Raw genomic sequence first — 14,653 nt, 5'->3', positions numbered from 1 at the left:
TTGGTTGTGTCGGGTCTTAGTTGCAGCTCACAGGCTCCTTAGTGGCAGCTTGCCGGCTTCATAGTTGTGGCATGTGGGCTCCTTAGTTGCTGCTTGAGGGCTCCTTAGTTGTGGCTCGCCAGCTCCTTAGTTGTGGCATGCAAACTCTTAGAGCCCACAAGCCACAACTAGTGAGCCCGCACGCCACAACTACTGAAGCCCGCGTGACTAGAGCCTATGCTCCACAACGAGACACCACTGCAATGAGAAGCCCGCGCACCGCAACAAAGACCCAATACAGCCAAAAATAAATAAATAAAAATAAAGTTATGAAAAAAAGTAGAAAGGCGGGGCTGGTGGAACTGTTAAATGTCTTGATTGTGGTGATGTAATATGATAGTAAGCATTTGCCAAAACACAGAATGATCCACCAGTCTATTTTACTGTATATAAATTATTCCTTAATAATAAAAGAACATGAGCATATAGGATCCTCATAGATGTCTTTTATCTCACTGAAGAATTTTTATCATGGATACTGAGTTCTGTCAATTGCCTTCTGTGAACCTAGGATGATCATATATTTGATGAAAAGAATCCAGACATAGAGTACATACCGAACACATAGGAAGCTCAAGGACAGACCTAATTTAATACACAGTATAGAAATCATAATACTTGTTGCCCCTGGAGGTGGGAATGACAAGAATAGTACACAAGGAAACATTCTGGTTTAATAGAAATATGGTATATATTGATCTTGGTGATGATTACACAAGTAGATACATTTGTCAAAATTCATGAAACTGTAAACTTACTTATGCATGTGGCTGCATGCGAATCACATCTCCATAAAGAACTGTTAGCATAGAAAAGTGCTGGCCACAACCTGGTGAACTGACTTCTGGACCCACTAATGGGTTACAACCTTCAGCTTGATAAGCACTAGTTCACAGGACCTGCAGTGTTGGGGAAATGAGCCCAAATGTCTTATTTAATCCTCCAAGCCTTGAAGAATTCCTCCTACAATTTTATAGAAATTTTTAGAAAGGAACTGAAAGAAAATTTCAAAAGTGACTGTTCTCCTTTTTACTCATTTAACATTACTGGACACCTGCAGTGTGTTAGGCACTGAAGAGGCAGAGTGGACTTGGCCGTCAACAAAGTCCCAGTCCTCCAAGAGCTTCTATTCTGGTGGAAGAGACTTGGGCATTTCCGTCTTAGTACTTTTGGTTACCTTCAGCTCAGACTCATCCTTCTTAAGCCTCTCTTCTCTGTCGTATCTGCTAAATGTCAAGGTTCTGAATGAAGTTCTTATGTCTCCACTCTTATGAGCCTTCTCTGTGTGGTCGCCCAACCACACAGACATGTCGAGCTCTGGCAGAAATACTCTTTTATCAAACAGATGTTTTGTCTTCTATGACAGGACTATTTCAGCACCCGTTTGAGGTATTAAACCGTGTAATTTTATAGAGCTTCTTTGCTGTATGTATTCTCTGATGAGGGACAGTCCTTGTCACCCTCATCCCCAGCATGGACTCGCTGATGAATTATAAGACTTGAGCTCCAACTGAAGCCTTTCCCACACTCCTCACATTTGTATGGTTTTTCCCCAGTGTGGACTCTCTGATGGGCTTGAAGGTATGAGCTCCAACTGAAGACCTTACCACATTCCTCACACTTATATGGTTTCTCTCCAGTGTGGACCCTCTGGTGGGCTTGAAGGTATGATCTCTGCCTGAAGCGCTTACCACACACATCGCATCGGTATGGCTTCTCTCCTGTGTGGACTCCACGGTGAGCCAGAAAATTTGAGGCCCGACAGAAGCCCTTCCCACACTCCTCACACTGGTAGGGTTTCTCTCCAGTGTGACACCTCTGATGGGCCTGAAGCTGTGAGCCCACACTGAAGCCTTTCCCACACTCTGCACACTGGTATGGTTTCTCGCCGGTATGGACTCTTTGATGCACTTGAAGGCTTGAGAACTGACTGAAGGCCTTCCCGCACTTCTCACATTTATAGGGTTTCTCTCCCGTGTGGATTCGACAATGAACGTTAAGATCTGAACTCCGGCTGAAGCCCTTCCCACATGTACCACATTTGTATGGTTTTTCTCCAGTGTGGCCTCTTTGATGGGCCAGAAGATTTGAGGCCTGACTGAAACCTTTCCCACACTCCTCGCACTTATAAGGTTTTTCTCCTGTATGGACTCTAAAATGAATGTTAAAATCTGAGCTACGACTAAAGCCCTTTCCACATGCATCACACTGATATGGTTTCTCACCACTATGGCCTCTCTGATGGTCCAGAAGATTTGAGGCCCGACAGAAGCCCTTGCCACACTCCTCACATTTGTATGGTTTCTCTCCCGTGTGGCTTATCTGATGGGCTTGAAGGTGGGAACCCACACTGAAGCCTTTCCCACACTCCTCACACTTAAAGGGTTTCTCACCTGTGTGGATTCTACAATGGATGTTCAGGTGTGAGCTGTAACTAAAGCCCTTGCCACAGGCCTCACATTTGTAGGGTTTCTCCCCAGTGTGGATTCGCTGATGAGCCTGTAGGCGTGAACGCCAACTGAAGCCCTTCCCACACTCTTCACATTTATAAGGTTTCTTTCCTGTGTGGGCTCTCTGATGGATGTGAAGATAGGAGCACTGACTGAAGCCCAGTCCACACTCCTCACATTTATAGGGTTTCTCCAACGTGTGGGCTATGGGAGGAGCTTGACAATGTGAGCTTTTCCCGACGTTCCTCCCACACTCCTCAAATCTGTGTGGATCCTCTCCAGTGGGGACTCTCTGATGATGATGAAGATATGACTTCTGACTGAAACCCTTACACGACATATCATGTTTGTTCAATCTTGTTCTACTGTGGACTCTCTGATGGGCCTGAAGACTTGAAAGCCGACGGAAGGCGTTTTCACATTTTTCACACTTGTAGGGCTTCTCTCCTACGTGGGCTGTCTGGTTCATTTGAAGGTGAGAGTCCCGTATGAAACCTTTCTCACACTCCACCCCTCTGTAGGGTTTTTCTCCAGTGTGGTCTCTGCGGTGAACTTGAAGATGTGAAGTCTGATTGAAGTCTTTACCAAACTCCTCATCTTTATTGAGTGTGCCACCTTGTTTTTCCATCTGAGAGCCAGTTCCTTGAATATTTCCCATGGAATCTTGACACCCAGTTAATTCCTTTGTAACCTGTTGCCAGATTTGTGAGCAGAAAAGCTCTTCATGTGGCAGATACCTTAATCCAACTTCTTGAAGAGTCTCCATGCCATTTAGATTCTTGTCTCCTAAATGGATAAAGAGAATTTAGAGATGGGGCATGTGAGTGCTTTGCTCAGAGATGTCAAGGTTGTAAACTTAGGCCCACACCCTAAGGCTTTACTGAACCTTGAAAAGCTTCTGTTTTTCTTTAACATCATGTATCATGTTCTCTGATTTACATGTCTCCAGACACCAAGAGGTGGTCCACCAGGCTGTCATTCACTACACATTAGTGTAATCCATTTAGAATCATAGTAAGTTTCATAGGTGAGATATAAATTAGAAATCTGATGGCTACAGAGCAAAAAAATACCTCCTAGGGAATGTTTACAAAGACAAAGCTGTACCTTACTCAAAGCCTTATCTTCTTTGCTGTAGCAGGTGGCTAATAAACAGCTTCCACATAATTCTGCCTACTGCATGCACATCTGACCAAAATGCTCAAAATGTCTAGTAAGACCCTTAGACAGATTATCAGAGGATGTCCCCAGGCAACACTGAAAAACCTCTGCTTTATTTTAATGGAAGTTTACTCCAATGGAAGGAGACTTTGAGGCAATGAATAAGTTGGAAAGATACATGTCTGGGAGAAATACCTTATCACCTAAGGCCCTAAAGTTCAGAGTAGAAGCAGAGAGTGGTTCTTTGCCTCCTGCTGGGAAATATCCTTCAGGAAGACAAATGGGCTGTAAACTTTACTTTCCCTGGCCACAGAGCCAGGTCTTTCCCAACACTGAAAGGGTTAGCTGGAAAAAAAATCAAAGCCAAGTTTTGGAATTAGTATGTTACTGTAATAACATACATCATTCTAAAACCTCATAACAGTAAAGTTCCTACAACCACCAGGGGTAAAAAAAAAAGAGTGAAAAATTAGAAGGTTATCTTTTACAACAGAGCAAGAACTCGCGAGGAGGAAATAAATAGGGCATAATACAGAGTCTCGAAATCAACATTGGACCGGAAGAGTTACGTTCTCCTTGGAACGCTATTCCACTGATTAGCCATATAGCTTGCTACTAACTTCTTTTCAGGTGTCTTTTCAAATAACACCTTATCATTGAGGCCTCTTTTACCATACAATATCATATAGTAAATTCTCCCTACCCATTCTACATGCCTGGCAATCTCCATTTGCCTTACCCTGTTTTGTTTTTACACAGCACATATTCCTATCTGTCATACTACATACGTCCTTAATCTTTTTCATTTTATGTCATCTCCCACTTGAATGCGATACCCATGAGGACAAGCATTTTGTATTATTCACTGGTTTATCACCACTCCCAGAACCCTGTCTGATACAGTCAGTGTTCAATAAGTACACGTTGACTGGATAAACAGATCCCAGTTTGACATCTCTGTGAGAGTTAGAGCCATGTTACAAAAGTAAAAGAGCTTTTTCAAGTAAGTTACCCGTAACAGGAAAGAAAGTGGAAACAGCCACGTTGTTGGGAAGCTGAAAGGCTTCACTAGATGCAGGGTTAACATACGTGGATGTTGCTGATGAGAAAATCATGATGATCACAAAATCAGGGAATTCCCTGGTGGTCCAGTGGTTAGGACACCACACACTCACTGCCAAGGGCCCAGGCTTGATCCCTGATCGGGGAACTAAGATCTCACAAGCCACGCGGTGTGGCCAAAAAAAAAAAAATCATGGCAAAAATCACTCAGAAGGCCAAAAAAAAAAAAGCACAGGGTATAAAAATGGCCATGGGGCCTATGGATCGCCTGCTTCTGAAATTTTTATACTCTCTTTCTGTATGTGTAAAATTTTTCCTTTTTCAAGTAGGAGTCAATATTTAAACCGCTCCCCCCTACCCCATGGCCAAGGGAAAAAGTTGTTTTTGAAACCAGACTATAAAATTGATAGGCATATGGGATATCATAAGCCACTTTCAATAATGGGATTTTATTCTGAATCAGTAAGAAGCTACAAGAGGTTCTGAGCAGAGAAATGACAAGATTTGAATTTAAAAGAGTCACTCTGAGTGGAGAATTAACTGTGAATGAGCAAAGCAGAAGAGAGAGCATTACAAAGACTGAGGCAGTAATCCACAGTCTAGGTGCTGACTTGGACCAGAGTCACAGCTGTGGAGGCAACAAGAAGCAGGACAGACTCAGGGTCACACGGCTCTCACCCGAGGAGCGATGGCTCTGGGTTGCTATCTTTATCATCCAAAGCTTTTCTTCTCTCTTTAACTGGGATATTACATCTGGTGTGAACGATTGATGCCCTGCAAAAAAGGCAAGGACAAACATTTAAAATCAATATGTTAGAGGCCCAAACTAAGAAAAACTGTGGTTCCCACTGCACTGTCTTCAGGACATCAAAATCAGTGTTTTCCTAACTTTTAATTATGACCCATGGGAGGAAATACATTTTATGCAAAAACCTAGGATAGGCAGACATAAGTATAAATTACAGGAAAACATTATTTTCATCGCACCCTTTTCACCATTTCTCACACTATTCTTGGCAACGGGCCACAGTTTTTACTGCAACGTGCAGTTATTGCCAAGGGCTCTGATATCTTCTACCCTATTTTATTTCGATTCCCTAAAGAGTGTCATGACCTACTAATTGGAGACGACCACAATTTGAAAAGCCAGAAAACATACAGCAGTCATGCAGTCAATTAACAGTTCGTTTACAAACACACTTTGGCCTGGGGAGAAAGACTAGAAAACGCCATCTCTGTGTCTCATGCTGATTAGAAAACCGGAAACCAGTTCAAGAGCTCCAAAGCCCTGCCCATTCAAGGACACGTAAATAAATACCACAGGGGCTGATCCGATGTTCAGTCCCAGAGTGCCCTTCCTCACCCACTGAGACCAGGTTCCGGAAGTTCTCCAGCATCACTTCCTGGTACAGCTGCTTCTGGGCAGAGTCCAGCAGCCCCAGCTCCTCCTCCGTGAAGACCACGGCCACGTCCTTGAAGGTCACCGCCTCCTACGACATCAAACACACTCCACCTGAACCTTGCAACGCAGGTCCCCTGGAGAAAGGGCAGCACTGAGAAAAGTGGGGATGATGTGTACGAAGTGGTTCCAGATTCTGGGACCAGAGTCAATTTTACCATAACATAGTTAAACATTCCCCATAACGCATTTACGTTTTAGATTTTCTTCTTTTCACAATAAATGAGAACAACTTTTTACATAGATTTTTGCTTCCCATCCAATTATTTTCTTAGGATAAGTTCCAAAGAGTAAAAACTGCAATGTCAAAGAATAGGCAGCTTCAAAATAATTATGTACAACAGCAGATTTTCTTTTCAACTTTTCCCCTATTTTATCCTCCTCCAAGAGTATATAAGTATCCCTGATTCTCTAAACCATTCACATTGAATATAACCATATTTTTAAATCCTAGGCAATCTTATCAGTAAAAAACAACTTATTTGGATTACCTGTACTTATTTATAATTAATACGCTCATCATATTTTCACATATTTACTAGCCATCTTCATTTTTTTCTTCAGAACCTTGCCTGTTAATGTTCTTTGCTCATACTCCAATTGGGGTTTTATCTTAGGATTCTGTAAAATTCCTATTGGAGATTTTAAGTTTTTTTTTTTTAGGGTGTGTATTATAAATATTTTCACCCACATTCTGCTATTGTTCTTGAACAGCTTTGGGTACAGCATGCTTTAGCATCCTTGGCACTCCTGACATTTGAGGACAGATGACTCTTTGTTGGGGGTGGGGCAGGGGGCTGCTGAGTTCACTGTAGGATGTTTAGCAGCATCCCTGGCTTCTACACACTAGATATCAGTAGCACTCCCAAGCTGTGACACTAAAAATGTTTCCAGATGTTACCTGAGGGTAAGATCGCCCATAATTAAGAATCACTCGTATACAGCATTGTTTTAACTTTTCGTACAAAGACTGTGTTCAGTGCCAGAGCCCTGCACATCCAGTGCCCTATATGAGCAACAGAGGTCATGGAGAAGAAGGGGCCACTGAGAGTGATCTATGGTAGGGACAGTATCATCTATGGAGTCTTCCACCCACCAGGACAACTAGGCACCCCACAGAATAGGTTAAGTCCCAGGTGGAGAATTCTTTTCCCTTGTCTCTCTTTATCCAAGTAAAAATCCTAGGAGTCTTTTTTGGATCGGTTGGATCTTTGTTTTCCTATGTGAACTTGAGCAGTTTTCATAAATTCTACAATCCTGTTTCTTTGTCATTAAAATGCAGAGGAGACCAAGTTCGGCCTCATAAGGTTGGTCTGAGACTAAATGCAGTTAAGAAATGAAGTCTCTGTACAGGTCCTTTTGTACTTTTAAAATTAAGTATATTAGTACTTTGAAAAAATTCATTAATATGTTAATAAAAAATATAAATCAATAAATAAAACATGCACATGATATGATTCAGACATGGGTAAGAAACAATCTAGCTTTCTTACATGAAAATATCTAATAATATTTTCTCTGTATGAAGCGTTAGTTAGATCCTGGTACACTCTGCCATTTTGGAATATTCTACATACAAAATACCCGAGGTACTGCATAGCAAATGTACTTTGTCAATTTAGAGTACCTAGAACATTAAGACCAAAGAATGGCAAATTCTTCCAAATTCCCTTTTGAGGAAATTGGTTGTATTAGGAAAACTGTTATTACAGTGTTTTGTTTTGTTTTTTAAATTTATTTTTATTTATTTATTTTTTGCTGTGTTGGGTCTTCGTTGCTGCGTGTGGGCTTTCTCTAGTTGCGGCGAGCAGGGGCTACTCTTTGTTGCGGTGCACGGGCTTCTCACTGCCATGGCTTCTTATTGCGGAGCACAGGCTCTAGGCGCGCGGGCTCCAGTAGTTGTGGCATGCAGGCTCAGCAGTTGTGGCTCACAGGCTCTAGAGCACAGGCTCAGTAGTTGCGGCGCATGGGCTTAGTTGCTCCGCGGCATGTGGGATCTTCCCAGACCAGGGATCGAACCCGTGTCCCCTGCACTGGCAGGTGGATTCTTAACCACTGTGCCACCAGGGAAGCCCCTACAGTGTTCTTTAAAATGGTAAAAATTCTAAACTACCTAAATGTCCATGAATGGGGAAAAGTTATGAGACACACACACCCCGCCACACACACACAATGTACACAAATTCAAGGGAATATGATGTTGCCATTAAAGATGTGGGATATATAATATCAATTAGAAAAGGTATAATTTGAGAGGTTTATACTACAGGAATTAAAAATATACAGTTATGAACACATATGAGGAAAAGAACATGGGAAAATGAAGACAGTTTTGTAAGGGAAACAGTAATAACGTGAGAGATTTTTTTCGTTGCTATTGACTTTTTCTGTTCTACTCTTATTTGTGAAATTACAAAAGGTGATAAAACAACAAAAATAAATCAAACAAAAATAAAAAGTAGAGATCATTCAGCCCTCTTCTTGGGAAGAGTTTCCCAAACGCCTACTGTTCTCTTTAATCTTTCCCAAGAAAGAGAAATAGGATGTGTCTTATCACTGAGAAATGAGGTGACAAGTTAACACCTAGAAGGGCAAGCCCAACTCACCTTGAACTTGGTCATTTTGCCCTCCTCCTTCTGGGGAAGCGCTGAGTCTTGGGTAGGCACAACGGGGGAAGGAGAAAAAAGCCGTCAGAGTCTGGCCAAGGGTGTCACTGACCCACATGGCTGCTTACTGTGAAGCAGCAACAGTGCCGCTTCCTCAGGGTGGCCTGATACGCAAAGCCTGGGCTGGATTCCAGATGCTACTCACCCCTTCAGCCAAGAGCCCCTGGGCAGTGAACGAGCCACCCAACCACACACAGTGGCCCTCATACAAGTTTGTGTAGCTCTCAGGGTATGATTCTGATTCTGGGGAGGGGGGAAATTGAGAGTAAAGTACCCAGGTTAAGAGAGTAATTTCTGGGGCCAAATGTCTAGGTTCATGAAACTGTGACGTATTAGCTGTGAAATCTTAGACAAATTATTAGTATCTCTGTGCTTCAATTCTTCCATCTGTAAAAATAGAGGGATTAACAACGGCTATCTCATAGGATTGTTGTAAGAATTAAATAAGTAGGCAGAAAGTTCAAAGAACACTTTCAGGGCACCTTATTTCTCAGTAGCAGCAGAAAGCAGGTAATATTCAGTAACATAAAACCTGTCCTCACCAATAGCTTCAATGAAGCCTTAAAAGGCTGTTGCTTTGTTGTATGAAAATCACCTTTAACCTCTGCAATATCTGTTATTCTCTCTTGGTTTGTCATATTTAATTTGATGCCTTTGCAGTAATATTTAAGATTACATTGATTATTTTTTTTTCCTGTGTAAAATATACATCACATAAAATTTTCCATTTTAACCATTTTTTAGGTGTAGAGTTCGTTAGGTGCGTTCATATTGTTGTGAATCATCACCACTAACAATCTCCACAACTTTTTCACCATCCCAAACTGAAACTCGGTACCTATTAAACACTAACTCTCCATTCCCCTTCCCCTAGGTCCCGGGTAACCCCTATTCTACTTTCTCTATGAATCTGATATTGTGGATGACGGCTTTTTCAAAGATGTTAAGACCTTGATAATTTGCCTTTGTTAACAGTAGGGCCTTAAAAACACTCTTATCATGGAGATGAAGAAAAATTAATAGAATCTTGTGATTTAACAGTAAGTTAGTCAACATGCCACTTAAATTAACAAGCTAATCATAGTAATGATGAAAACAACAAAAACGGCAGTGTTTAACATTACATAAGCACTAAGTACGTGTTAGGGACCTTGAGAAGCACTTGGCACGCATTGTTCCACTAAGGTACCTCCCACACACCTGTGAAGAAGCTAGGGGTGTACTAGCCGTGTGACTCCAGTCTGATCACCTCCACCTCTGTGCCTCTCCTCAACTATAACAAGGAGAGAAAAAAAAAAGAATGTCAGTCCTAGGGTTACTGTGGTGGATGAATGAGCTAAATGCCCTTGGCATTGTACCTGGCATTTTACCAAGTTCTCAATAAATGATGACGATGACGACTGTTGTTCCCACGTAACAGATGAGGAAGCCGAGGCTTGGTGAGGTCAAGGGGCAGGGGCAGAACCTGAATCCAGCTCTCACAAAGAAGCCAGTCTTCTAGATCTTGTCTCTCTGCTGCTTCTAAAGAAAAAAATAAACAGATGGGAGTCTGAGGTCTCATGCAGAGAGAAACGAGAGCTTGAGAGCTAGGGATAAAAGACTGACATAGAAACAGGGAGAGGACTCTGAAGCCAGAGTATCTGCTTGAAGGAGATGAGAATAGGGTTGGGAAGGATGTAGGCTCTGGAATCAGACCCCCAGTATTTGAATCCTGGCACCTCCAACTTGCTACTACTTAGTCCCAAGGTCTGATCTATAAATTAGGGATGGTTATAATAATAACAATAATTATTATAATTATATAATTATAATACAATATATTATAATTATATATTATATAGATATATAGTATAATATGTTTATATAATAATATAATGATATATAATATAGTAATATAATTATAATAATACCAACCTCATAGGAAGGTTAGTCAGTCTAAGTGACTCTACATAAAACATGTGGAACAGTATCTGGCAGCTTAAACATTCACTAGGGCTGCTTTACATGAAATAGTCAAGGAAGCTCTTCCTTGGGGTGGCTGCAACCGCACACGGCTTGATGAGCAGACATGGGCAGGATTCCAGACGCCACTTACGCCTTCAACCGAGAGCCCCGGTGCAGTGAACGACCCGCCCAACCACACACAGTGGCCCTAATACAAGTTCTTGTAGCTGTCAGAGTATGATTCTAATTCTGGGGAGTGTGCAAATTAAAAGTAAAATATCCAGATTAAGAGATTAGTATTAGTTAATTATTGGTTCATTAATTACTTACTAGTTTATTATTATTAGCTAGTCCTACTCCAGATAGAAGAACCCTGTATGGAAAAGGGCAGTGTAAAACTTTCCAATCTTAGAAGAGATACCCTTGCAGGATTTGGAATTCACCATGTTCTGACTCTATATTTGTCCAGTGACTTCTGCTCAGTAAGAAGTGTTTTACAGGGAGATCTTTCCACTACCTCTGTGGAAAGGGGATCATCAGTAAATCACTGTCTGGTTTGGGATTAATACTAACTCAGCTTTACATCCCAAGCACCTAAAGCAGTGCCTGTAACACAGTGATCACTTCGCAGTCAGTGTCAATGTCAGTGTCCTGACACATGAGCAACCCCATACAGGTTCATTCCAGCAGAGGCACATAAAAAGACTAGACTAGTTGGTCAAAGTTCTCTTTGAGAGGCAAAATTCTGAGGCTGGTCCCACTTGGGAGGATTTGGAGAGCGGGGGTTTTATTTCCAAGTTTTTCTTCTAGGTCTTCCACAATATTTGCAAGATCAAGGTCATCTTTGGAAGGAAAAGGGCCTCTGGATTTTTAATACTATCTTAGGAAGGTGCTTCCCACTCTTCAAAGTCAATGTCTAAAGAGACTCCTGTTACAAAATCCACAGAGTGTGTCCATCAAAACACTGAGAATGACAACTATTTAACTGCCTGCATGATTAGCACTAGACAGGATAACTTGTTAACTCTTCATTAAAAAATGAGTGTATTAATTCAATGAACATTTATGGAAATCAGACTAAAAGATACGACTACTCAAGTTCACAGTCTAGTGATTAGGAAACCAGCAATCACCCTGCACATCACTAAGTACCAGGGTAGTGAACTGGGTACTTTAGAAGCACAAGTTATGGGCCTTGGGGTCCACACTTGCTTGGAGCCGGTTCTACATCAATGTGGCTTGATCTGAGCCCCGGAGGATGACTAAGTTCTATTAGCCAGAGAGAAGCAGAATCTCTGAAAAACCTCAAGAGAACAGATGTTACAACTGTAAGTGAACACAAACAAGAGGCAGAAAAAGCTGGGCAGGAAGGCATGATTCAAACCATAATGACGGGGGTCCCAGTTTACCGGCAAGTCAGCAGGAAAGCAGCAAAGGAAGGGAGAGTCAGAAGATTCCTTTGGTGTTGGAAACAGATCACTCTCCCAGCAGATGGGAGATCTGAGGGGGAAGGCGCTGGAGCCAGAGAGACTGTTACCAGGGCCACACCAAGAATCACGTCCTTCTTTATTTGAATGTCACCTCCTCAGACAGTTCCTCCCTACAGAGAATTTCAATCTCCTGATGACATCCCAACACTTCTGACCCCCCATCCCTGCTTAATTCTTTTCTCTTTAGCACGTATCACTCTTTAACATCCTACTAGGTATTTTGCTCATTTATATTCATCACATCCGTCCCGCAGGGAGTTTTGTTTCTTGCTGTGTCCCCAACATCTAGGATGCTGCCGCAGGCGCTTGCCAGGAACTCAACAAAGATTCACAGAATGACTGCTGGAACGAAGAACTGAAAGACGCACCGTGTAGATCAGGGCCTCGTGATTTATCTCCCGAATCATTCATCCAAAATATAATTACTGAGAGCCTGCTCTGTGCCAGCCAAGGAACCTAGATGTGAAAGATAACAGCAGTGAACAAAGCAGGCAAAGACCTTGATCTCATGGACCTGATAGTATAATGGGGTACAAGGGCAGTAACACACTGATAATATAGTAAGAGATGCTTTTAAGAAGAATAAGGCAGGGTAGAGGTATAGGAAGAGATGGAAGGAGAGGCTGGTACAGAATAAGTTTTTGTCATGGAAGGCTTCTCTCACATTTGAGCAGAGACCTGAACTAAGGCAGACAGAGCCATGCAGGTAGCAGATATCTGAAGGACGAGTAATTTAGCCAGAGGGAAACAGAAAATATTTTTTGTTAAAAAGTCCTGAGTCAGTTCTCACTACCAGTGCGTCTCAAATTTTAATGTTCCATGAATCAACCAGGGACCCTGCCAAGATAGAGGGTCCTCTGTCTCACCCCCAGAAATTCTAAATCAGGAGATCAAGGATGGGGACGAAGAATCTACATTTCTACTAAGATGCCAGGTGATGATACTGTTGGTCCCTGGATCACAATTTGAGTAGCATCACTCAAAAACTCTTGGGACTTCCCTGGTGGCGCAGTGGTTAAGAATCCACCTGCCAATGCAGGGGACACGGGTTCGAGCCCTGGTCCAGGAAGATCCCACATGTCGAGAAGCAACTAAGCCCGTGTGCCACAACTACTGAGCCTGCGCTCTAGAGCCCACAAGCCACAACTACTAAGCCTGCGTGCCACAACTACTGAGCCCACGTGCCTAGAGCCCATGCTGCACAACACGAGAAGCCACTGCAATGAGAAGCCCGTGCACCGCAACGAAGAGTAGCCCCCGCTCGCCGCAACTAGAGAAAGCCTGCGTGCAGCAACGAAGACCCAACACAGCCAAAAATAAATAAATAAATAAATAAATTCATTAAAAAAAAAAAAAAGCTCAGACCTTATCCAAAACTAATTAAATCAGAATCTGTGGAGGTGGGTTGCTGATAGCTGCATTTTTGCCCCCCTCCCACCATCCCAGGCTATGATTTCATTGTCCAGTCAGGACACTGCACCAGGCAATGAACCCCAGGCAAAATGACACCGAGGCCTATGCCCTTGACCAATATGCAGTGGTTCTCAAACTCTGGTGTGCATCTCTATTTTAAGGCCTAAATTCCAAGCGCTACCAAGACATCTCTGAGCCTCACAGGGCCCAGAAGGCCCAGCCATGAGTTCCTCTGCTCTCTCCAGATACGGCCCTTTCCCCTGGGAAGAGGTGCCCCATCCAGCTAGTTCCCCTATGGATTAACCATGTTTTTAGATTCTGTATTAGCTGTTTGACATCTGTGATTACTAACCTCTTCCTAAGTCTGTTGAATCACAAGGCCAGACTGTCGACCACAGTTATTTACACATTCCCTGCAAGCCAGTTTTCGAGGGCATAAGAGGGTCATAATATAATCCGCCCAATCACTGCCCTCTGACCTGCCTGTTCTCACTTAGTGCCCAACAGGGGATGTCTCCACCTAGTTCCTTCCCGCCACTGTATTCACAAAGGCACGGTCCTCTCTCCCTGCTCCCCGACCCCTGCATGTGACAGGATTCGTGTGGCCCTCGGTGGCATGCTGTGTCTCTTGTTCCTGGGGGACTTGTAAGTACTAAAACCTTTCTTTCTCAATCACCTCTCCACGTTGTATTCGGTCACCTTTATAAATGAAGACCTGACACAATTCACTCCATCAGCTGGACCAGCCTCACCCACTGAGTCCTCAGCCTAACAGGTTTCATCTCTGTGCCAGCTGCGAAATTGTTCAAAGAAGCCTATCACGTCCTCCTGCCGGAAGCAAGGTCACCCTACCCTCTGTTCACTACCGAGCCTGCCTCCCAGAGCCCCCGCTGCTTCATTCTAGTCCCGAGTGCAGCCCTGGGTGGCCCGGCACAGCAGGCAGCGTCCTCCTCCCGCAGGCTGTATGTG

At 43.0% G+C, this 14,653-nt stretch overlaps 1 protein-coding gene across 14 annotated transcripts in view; it reads right to left on the bottom strand.

Annotated features, from left to right (window-relative positions):
- Positions 1-612: 612 nt before the first annotated feature.
- The window catches only part of ZNF45 (zinc finger protein 45), a 32,623-nt gene continuing 18,582 nt past the window's right edge, over positions 613-14,653 (bottom strand). For 4 of the 14 annotated variants that reach the window (XM_068528097.1, XM_068528096.1, XM_068528095.1 and 1 more), the window contains 7 exons: positions 12,640-12,727; positions 10,196-10,358; positions 10,038-10,110; positions 8,778-8,824; positions 6,031-6,202; positions 5,391-5,486; positions 613-3,275 (listed from right to left, as the gene is read on the bottom strand). In XM_068528097.1, the coding sequence (XP_068384198.1) occupies positions 1,447-3,275; positions 5,391-5,486; positions 6,031-6,202; positions 8,778-8,792 (2,112 nt within the window). In that variant the 5' untranslated portion in view covers positions 8,793-8,824; positions 10,038-10,110; positions 10,196-10,358; positions 12,640-12,727 and the 3' untranslated portion in view covers positions 613-1,446. The other 10 variants (XM_068528103.1, XM_068528098.1, XM_068528102.1 and 7 more) reach the window with 8 other exon arrangements.

Source organism: Eschrichtius robustus, chromosome 19 (genome assembly GCF_028021215.1).
Source record: "Eschrichtius robustus isolate mEscRob2 chromosome 19, mEscRob2.pri, whole genome shotgun sequence".
Taxonomy (NCBI): domain Eukaryota; kingdom Metazoa; phylum Chordata; class Mammalia; order Artiodactyla; family Eschrichtiidae; genus Eschrichtius; species Eschrichtius robustus.
Note: the sequence above shows the minus strand (reverse complement) of the source record. Positions and strands in the feature narration are given on the sequence as shown.